This window comes from Orycteropus afer, unplaced genomic scaffold (genome assembly GCF_000298275.1).
Source record: "Orycteropus afer afer isolate SDZICR_OR568_19922 unplaced genomic scaffold, OryAfe1.0 scaffold00120, whole genome shotgun sequence".
Taxonomy (NCBI): Eukaryota; Metazoa; Chordata; class Mammalia; order Tubulidentata; family Orycteropodidae; genus Orycteropus; species Orycteropus afer.
In genome coordinates, this window is record NW_006921707.1 from 6672823 (window position 1) to 6682814 (window position 9992).

Here is a 9992-nt window from a genome sequence, read left to right on the forward strand (position 1 = left end):
TTTCACGCAAATTCTTCTGCTAGTTGGGGTTTAGTCCAAATCTGCATCCTTTCCTTCAAGGCTCAGGGGTCCAAGATTATCTTCTGTGTCTGTGTGAATTGGTTTCCCTTTTCTTTGTTGAAGAGGGTCTGTGCAATCCTTCTGCCTAGTCCGCCATCTTGCCCCGCCTCCTTTTAAACCTGTTTTGTAATGCATTTATTACTAAGGATAATGTTGGAACCTTGGTTCATCATCCTTAAAATTAAAGGTATCTTTTCCTGGGCATCATTTCTTCCCTACTTCTCTGAATCATAATAGCAGATTTTCAGAGAGTTCTTATATTTTCTTGAGATACAATTCAGTGGTTCTTTGTGGATGAATATGGTACCTCTTCAGAATTATGGAAGGAGCTTGGTGGCTCTGTGGCAATGAATTTGGTTTTTTTGGTTTTTTAGTATTAAAAACCAAAAAAGAAACCAAAGTCACTGCCATCGAGTCAGATCTGACTCATAGCAACCCCTCTGTGTGTTTCCAAAGTGGTATCACTATGGGAATAGATTGCTTCACCTTCCTTCCGAAGAATGGCTGGTGGGTTTGGATTGCCAGCCTCTGGTTAGCAGTCAAATACCTTAGGCACTACGCCACCAGAGCTCCTATATTAGGGGACTATGTAAACAAGTTTGACCTCTAGACTGTGTACATATATATGCAACTATAAAGACTCTTCTTATTCACTATTAACATTCACTTTTCCAAGCATTTGGGTAAAATGAATTTTAAAATGAGGGCAATGGCTTTCCAAAAGTCTGTTTTGTTTGTTTGTTTGTTTGGGGTAGAGAAAAAATACTGCCTTAGGGGTCAAGATATCCAGGGTCTAGTTGTGCTTTACCATTTTAACTGGGTTCTTAAGACACAGGCCTTCTTCTCTGGTCTTCATGTTCATCATGTCTCTTAGTGAGAGTGGGGTGGGGTTGGAAACTATGGTAATGGTCACTAAAGTGCCCTAATGAATCTGTCATTATTGAAGGACCACGCCAGAAGAATTTATAACTCAAGTGCTCCAGTTGGACTTTCTTCTCAGATTCATCTTCATCTTGATTACTTGATCAATTTTAATTACTTTATATGACAAGTAAAAACACCTTTACACTAATAAAAAGTATTCAGGATGCAGGGGTGTACATTCAAATTTTTATTAGATTTCATTTACTCAACAAAACCATAAGGCTGGCAGTTCAAATCCACCAGCCACTCCTCAGAAGGAAGGTTGGGCAATCTACTTCTGTAGTGATACTGCCTCAGAAACCCGAGGAGGGGTCATTGTGAGTCGGATCCTACTCGATGGCAGTGAGTTTGGTTTGGTTTTCTTTTACCCCAGAGAAGTAATACAAAAATGAAAAGGCACCTAAAATTACTTCAAGAACTTATAGTCTCGTATACATTTAATTTTAATATAATGGAGGGTTATACATGATTTAATGGATAGAGCTGGAAAGCTGGATTAGAGAAGTTAAGGATAAACAAATCATTTTAAAAACTTCTGACACGATAAAGGATAGCTGCTTATCACAAACTAGCAGCAGAGGATTTGCACACTTTTGTAGTATTCTTTAATATCATAAAGATCATATGCTTTACTCTCTTAACATCTTTTAGAGAAATGACAGACTGTTAATAGCCTATCTTGTTCGATTTTTGAGATGATAATATTTAGACTTTAATATAAAACATAAATTAGTTGCACCTTACACTCTCACATATCTGAGAAATCCCCCTCAGTTCAGCTGAACACGTATTATAGAGCTCCTGCTTTGTGCCCATCACTGTGTTAATTGTTGGAGTTCAAAGATCAGATCTGATCGTTGCCTTCAAAGACTTTACTATCTAGCAGAGGAAGCATGCACATAAACTTTAAAGTAAACAGTAGTTTGTTGATATATGTACAGATGCATGGGTGTGTGTGTGTGTATAGTAGTTCATATATCACAACTTTTTCCTGAAAGTTCTGACATTCAGATGGATTTCTTGAAACTATTGGAGTAGGTAGATCGCAGAAATACGTAAAACCCAATCTTCTTTGGATTCCTCATGAAAGAAAGGTTTATCGGAACTTCATATTCCATTGTTCACCCATGTCACTGAGTTTTTGAGCCTTCGCGATAACAAAATCACTTTTTTCTTGTGTGTAGTAACTTTCTTCTGTGGAACCTTGATATCCTGATTCACTAATTCTGAAGCTGTTTGGCAAACTACCCTGCTGTGCAAAGGAATGATGAATTATACTGTTTCTGGACAGTGGTTTTGTGTCAGTAATAGCTTTTTTGATACTTACTGCACTCCTGCCAATTTTGCTTGGTGATTGAAATATCAAGGCCTTTTTGTTCACAGGAGGACTCTCATTGGCTGAATCAGGAAGGAGCAGAAGTGCCTAAGGCACTTGACTGCTAACCAGAAGGCTGGCGGTTCAAACCCACCAGCCACTCCTCGGAAGGAAGGTTGGGCAATCCTACTTCCGGAGTGATAACTGCCTCGGAAACCCAAGGAGGGGTCGCTATGAGTCGGGGCCGACTCGACAGCACATAACAACAACATACCTTTTTCTTTACTTTCTTGATGATGAAATGAGAATTTGATAATAGCTTTACAAGGAAAATAAATAATATCACAGTGAATTACCATATCAAATATAAAGACATCCAAATTCTGTTAGTTAAAATATGTGATAATACACATTTGGATCATGAAATGATGTTCTTACCAGCTCTTTGGAAAAGTCACTATCTGTAACATAATGGATGATGGAAATGAAAGTTAAAACTATCTTTATTAAAATAGCCTTATAATGTTACCAACTTTGATTGTCCAAGACCAAGAATTCTTAATCTGGAATCCATGGATGGACTTGGAGGAGCTATGAATACACACACCTTGCAAAATGCCTGCTAAACTGTGTGTTTATGTGTGTGTGCACACACCTGCACATTTTTCTTGTGGGAAGGGTTCATAACTAATTGGAGTCTCTGATAATGTGAACTATTTTTACTTAAGTTTAACCACTAAGTTAAACAAGTTAAATGGCCTTCAATGTGTTTTTTCTAGGGCTGGGGAGCAGAATACCACCGCCAGGATGTTACTAGCACCCCCTGCTGGATCGAGATACATCTGCACGGCCCTCTACAGTGGCTGGATAAAGTTCTTACTCAGATGGGTTCGCCTCATAATCCCATTTCATCTGTGTCTTAAATGGCTTCAGGCTTCTGCCTCCTGAAAACTCTTGAGCCTTGCATGTACTTGAAGGATGGATGAGTCAGACACCATTAAGAACTGACAAAGGAGCCTTGATAATACTTGACCTCATGACCAACTGTTGGATTTTGAAATTTTAAAAAATTAAACTTAAAGGAAAAAAAAACCCTTGGTAATATACTGTTGCTATCAAGAACCTGTTTAGTTTAGATTGCAACATTCTATTGTAAAATGAGCTAAAATGCAAACTTTTAGCAGGACTTTGTATATAGCTAAAGGAGAGATGGCTAAGTCAGAGACAAATGATCTGGTAGGAAAAATTATCCTAAGAGATTCTTTTGTGTTTGGCACATGAAGGTCATCATTTGGCAGACGTTTAGCATTAATGGTTAGTCTTTCTGAAGTGTGTTTTATCAGGTTTAAAGCCCATGTTGAGTCTTCTTTTTATGGGTTTTCATAATATTTTAAAACTATTTGTTTAGTAATGGTTTTTGATTATTTTTTTTTTTAAAGTAAAGGTTAATCTTGATGATATACATAGCAATTTTTCTAAAATTGTATGCTGACCATACTGCTGTCAGAATAATGTTAGGCATATGCTCTTTGCTAAATATGTATGTACAGAATATTTGAAAGTTAAGAAATGATTAGACTAGAGGATCTAGGAGTATCTTAGGGGGTGGGGGGAGGGAAATGACAACTGCAAATGTAGAATATACTGTAAAACTTCAGTTTGTTGTTTTAAAGAAACAAGCTGATGCCTGAATTTTAACTGTTTCTTTATTTTTAATCCAACTTTTAACTTTTTTTTTTTTTTTTATTGTGATTTGGGTGAAAGTTTACAAAGTGAATTTGTTATACGTTCAACAGTTCATATACATTTTTTTTTTTTTTTTTTTTGGCATTCTTCTATCTCACCCCATCCAGAAAGCAATTATGCAGCTGGTTGATTCATATAACTGAGAGCAATTGAATAATTCCTGTTATTCTGAAATTGACTGCCTATATGTTTCAGTACCAATTGTATGAAGTGTTTAAATTTAATAAGCGGTTTTACGGAGTTTACAGAAATAGGCTTTAATTTTCAAGTGAATTATTTGCCAAACCTAGTAACTCTTAAATATTTGGAGGATTTATAGAACAGCCCTATTTAAATTCATTTCAAAGTTTTTAAATTTTTTTTATACTATGTTTGGTTTTATTTTCTTTCTGCTAATCTTTTATATTCACTTATGCTCTAGTACGTTAAGTACTTTTATTCCAAAACTAGTGGGTTTTCTCTACTGGAAATTTTAAATAAACCTGTCATTATTGCTTACTTTGATTAAAAATCCTGTTGTTTCCTTTCTTCTCTGCAAAAAGGGTGTGACGGCAGCATCTTCTGACCTTCTCTAATTTCATGAGAGGGAAGGAGGATCCAGAGCAACATCAACAGCCTAAGATTGGTTCCTGTGAGGCAGAGGTCAGACATGATGTCAGTCTCCAACCTTTTTGCCAATCTAACACCAACTGTCTGTCCCACAGTACTCTATACTTCTCTACTGGGTTTGATAATTCATTGCAGTTACCACAGAGAACTCAGACAGTACTCAAGATTATGGAGTTCATTAGGAAAGTAGCAGGTTGTAATTCAGGACCAGAAACAACTCAGGATACAGTTATTCAATGAGGACAGTTTCTTACTCATACCACAGGCATGCTTCTCTCTGGCCTCAGCCTCTGCTCCAGCCAGTGTTGCAAAGCTCTTTTAGATTTGCTGATAGGTGCCCAAAGAGGCACCCCATTCTGCCACCAAGCTTCCTGCCTGAAAGCACTTAGCTTTCTCACTCTGTGGGCTGAGAAGCCCACAACTCTGTCTTGTGCCAGTCTCTTTGTTCTGCTGCCACCATCTCTCCGCTGTTTCTCTCTGCCATCATCTCTCTGGGTTGAGGAAGTCCAGCACAGGGATCACGGGTCCAAGGATGCACTCTACTCCTGGTTCTTGTTTCTTGATGGCAGTGAGATCCCCCCTATATGCCTCTGGGATGGCTCATTTCATGCTTAGTAAGATGTCAGAAGTGACCGATGCCTACATGAGGGTTCCATACATCTTATTTGCACAATCTCACCCCCACAAGTGTTCCATGTACCTCATTATCAAGCTGTCCAATCCCCTTGCTGGGTTACAAGCACCTAATATTTGCTAAGTCCCACCCAGTCATCTGATGGGAGTCATAAAGACCATGGCTAGAAGAGCAACTCACTGCACCATATTCACATACTAGATTTTAGTGTAAAATTTGCTACTCTTTGGAGAGTTTTTCCTTCACTATTTGCTGAGTGTATAACAAACTCAATTATTAATACAGAAAGGGCACAGAATTGTGTAGAGAGTGGAGTCACTTTAAATGAGAAAAGAAAAGGACATATGGAACTTTAAAACCTAAAAAACTAAGTCGCAAAATCTGGAGTCTAGAGGGCACAGAGTTGTGTAGGGAGCAGAGTCACTTTAAATGAGAAAAGAAAAGGACATGGAACTTTAAAAACTAAAAAAATCTAAGTCGCAAAATCTGGAGTCTAGATCTAAATATAGGGTCACTATGAGTATCATCAGGAGCTCTGGTAGCATGGTGGCTAAGGCACTTGACTGCTAACCAGAAGGCTGGCGGTTCAAACCCACCAGCCACTCCTCGGAAGGAAGATGGGGCGATCTACTTCCATAGTGATACTGCCTCGGAAACCCAAGAAGGGGTTGCTATGGGTCCAACTTGACGGCACATAACAACAACAACAACATGAGTATATCATCAGCTGTAAAAAACTCACTTGCCATCAAGTTGATTTTGACTCATAGTGACTCCTGGTTTCCAAGGCGGTATCTCTATGGTTATGAATTGCCCAGTCTTCCTTCCAAGGAGTGGCTGATGGGTTGGAACAGCCAGCCTTCTGGTTAGCATGTTGTTAGGTGCTATCAAGTCATCTCTGATTCACAGCGACCTTGTGTACAACGAACAAAACACTGCCCAGTCCCTGGTTAACATGTTGTTGTTTTGTGCCATGGAGTCAGACCTGACTCATAGTGACCCCTCCTTGGGTTTCCAAGGTGGTATCAGCAGAAGTAGATTGCTCAGCCTTCCTTCTGAGGAGTGGCTGGTAGGTTTGAAACGCCAGCCTTCTGGTTAGCAGTCAAGTGCCTTAGGCACTATGCTATCAGTTAGCATAAGAGGCTATTAGGTCTCTTGAAATTTTTTAATTAAAGGAATGAAAAAGTCAAGACTACTATTTGTTTAGATTACTAAAAAAATTGAACTAGTTTGAACCAGAAAGCAATGTGAATAGCTATTTGATCTCAAGCAAGTTTAACTTTTCTGCACCTTTTTCCTTGGCTTTAAAATGGGCGCAGTAAAGATACTTTATAGGGTTGTCGTGAGGATTGAATAAGTCAATATACACAAAACACAACCTCTCAATAAATATTAATACTCCTAATAAAATTTTGTTGAAAGTCAATCAGAAATGAGTTTGATTCAACAGACATTTTATGGAGACTCATTATCTTTAAAGTATTTAATAAGCACAGTGAGAAATCTTGCCCTTTTAAACAAACCAGTGTTCATGAAAGATTTAAAAGGTACAAACCAAAACCAAATTCACTTCCACTGAGTCAATTCTGACTCATAGCAACTCCCCTTTGGGTTTCCGAGGCAGTAAATCTTTACACAAGTGGATTGCCCAGTCTTCCTTCCACGGAGTGGCTGGTGGGTTTGAACTGCCAAACCTCTGGTTAGCTGTCAAATGCCTTAGGCACTACGCCCCAGAGCTCCTTTAAAAGGTACAAGATACGTAAAAAGAACCTAAAAGTCACCTGAGTTAACCACAGCTAATTAGATTAGTTTATCCTTAATTTGTTGATTATGACAGCCTTAAGCACTGGCCTGCTAACCAGAAAGTTGGCAGTTTGAATCTGTCGGTGGGTCCGCAAGGAAGAAGACTTGGTGATCTACTCACATTAAGATTGTTGTTAGGTGCCACCAAAGCAGTTTCAACTTAAAGCGACCCTTACGTACACCAGAACGAAACTGCACAGTCCTGTGCCGTCCTTAACAATCATCACAGCCACTGTGTCAATCCATCTTGTTAAGGGTCTTTTTCACTGACTCTGTTTAACAAGCATACTATCCTTCTTCAGGAACTGACTTCTTCTGACAACATGACCCAAGTATGAGACAAAATCTGGCCATTCTCACTCATGCTCTCACAGAGCACTGCAACTGTATTTCCTCCAAGACAAATTTATTTGTTCTTCTAGCAGTCCGTAGTACATTCAGTATTCTTCTCCAACACAATTCAAGTGCATCAGTTTTTCTGTGGTCTTCCTTATTCATTTTCCAGCTCTCACATGCATATGAGGCTATTGAAAATACCATAGCTTGGGTCAAGTGCACCTTAGTCTTCAAAGTGGTATCTTTGCTCTTAAACACTTTAAAGAGTTCTTTTGCAGCATGTGCACTCAATGCAGTATCTCGTTTGATTTCTTGACTGCTGCTTCCATTGGTGTTGGTTGTGGATCCAAGTAACATGAAATCCTTGACAACTTCAATCTTTTCTCCATTTATCATGATGATGTTATTGATACAGTTATAAGGATTTTTGTTTTCTTTATATTGAGGTGTAATCCATACTGAAAGCTGTAGACTTTGATCTTCATTAGTAAGTGCTTCAGGTCTTCTTCACTTAGCAAGCAAGATTGTTGTATGTTGGTAATGAATCTTCAGATCATTAAGGATCTTGTATATGCTATGTTGAGATTACAGTTTAGGAAGTCCTATGAGGCAGTTCTGTCTTATATGGTCACTGTGAGTCAGTATCAGCTAGATGGCACACAACAGCAACAGCGTAGAAATAGGAGACGGTGGTTCAGTGGGAGAATTCTTGCCTTCCATGGGAGAGACCCAGGTTCAGTTCTCTACCAGTGTACCTCAAGCACAGCCACCAGCTATCTGTCACTGGAGGCGCATATGTTAATGTGATGCTGAACAGAATTCGGTAGAGCTTCCAGACTTAAGACAGATTAGGAATAAAGGCCTGGTGATCTACTTCTGAAAAATCACCCAATGAAACTATGGTTTGCAACAGTCTGGTCCTGTTGTGCATGGGGTTGCCATGAGCTGGGGCCAACTCAAGAACAGCTAACGGCAACAGCATAGAAATACTGAGCATGCTATCAGGAACTCTGGTAGCTTAGTGCCTAAGGCACTTGACTGCTAATCAGAAGGCTGCAGTTCAAACCCACCGGCCACTCCTCAGAAGGAAGATAGGGCAATCTACTTCCATAGTGATACTGCCTCGGAAGCCCAAGGAGGGGTCGCTATGAGTGGAGGCCAACTGGACAGCACATAACAACAACAACATAGGAAATTCAGTTGTAGAGGTAGAGTTGACATCTCATTAACATAGAGATGATTATTGACTCCTTCGTTTGTTAGAGTTACTGAGTACCCACCCTGTACCAATCACTGTGCTAGGTAATAAAAGTGAATAAATCCTAGACCCTTCCCTCAAGGAGCCTTCACTCACATGGGAAAGGCAGATAACTAAATAGACAGTGATGGCACAGTACTTGATAGCAAGAAGTACAAAGGGTGTATATAACCCAGACTGAAGAGTAAGGGGAAACTTCTCAGAGGAGATGGTGCCTAGAGCAAGTCTTGGTATGCTAACTAGAAACTATTTAGGCAAGGGATGAGTAGGGGAAAATGTGAACAAGGCAGAATTGGCTGAATGCACAAAGGCATGAGTGGAAGACCTAGCATATTTGGGAATAGCCAGTAATTCAGGATAGGTGGAGTATAGACCAGTTGGGGGTGATGGTAGATAAGAAAATACAGAGGAGAGAAGGAGACAGGTCATTAAAGATCTTGTGCATGTCATACTAAGGAATAGGATTTTCCTCTAGGATTTTAGTTCTGGAAATTGTTGAGATTACATAGAGACCAAACTTAACCAGCGTCCAGGAGGGAACCTAAGGTGAAGCATACACTTCAGAAGCTAACCAGAGTAGGGAACAACCACAGAAGCCAAAACCAAACCAAACACTGCCGTCAAGTCAATTCTGACTCATAGTGACCCTTGAGGGCAGAGTAGAACGGCCCCGTAGGATTTCCAAGGTTGTGAATCTTTAATGTGAGCAAACTGCCTCATCCTGTGGAGCAGCTGGTGGGTTAACAGCTGAATGCTTTAACCATTGCGCCACCAGAGTGACTTCATAGAAGTCAAGGGAGGAGTTATAACAAGGGAGGCTTGATTTAAAGTGTGAATAAGTAATAACAGGATATGAAATTGTGAGAACTTAGAAAATGGTTAGATTTGGTAAGTAGGTAGTCTTTGATGACCTTTGAACTGATGTGTGTGCCATTAAGTCAATTTTCAACTCACACTGACCCCATGTGACAAAGTAGAACTGCCCCATAGGTTTTTCTAAGGTTTTTTGTAATCTTTATGGGAACAAATTGCTGGGTTTTTCTCCCTTTTAGCCACTGTGTGGATTTGAACTACCAACACTTCATTTAGCAGCCAAGCACTTAACCATTGCACAACTGGGTCTCCTTAAAAGTATTGAGGGGGACATAAAGCTAAATAGTAAGAAAGTTTGGACTGAAAAAGTGGGCCCAGCGAATGTTTTTAATTCTAGGTAAAGAGAAAGAGATAATACAATAAATACAGTGGCTGGGGAGGTGAATAGATGTGGATGAAGGAAGGCTGTGTTAGAACAAGGAGTTAGGCACATG

The 9992-nt window shown here is 39.5% G+C and overlaps 1 protein-coding gene across 1 annotated transcript in view; it reads left to right on the forward strand.

The window, feature by feature from the left end:
* Positions 1-3222, forward strand: part of SMAD1 (SMAD family member 1) — an 85869-nt gene extending 82647 nt beyond the window's left edge. The window contains exon 6 of the mRNA XM_007944105.2: positions 3079-3222. Within this exon, the coding sequence (XP_007942296.1) occupies positions 3079-3222 (144 nt within the window). The remainder of the gene's footprint in view (positions 1-3078) is intronic.
* The last annotated feature ends 6770 nt before the right edge of the window (positions 3223-9992 follow it).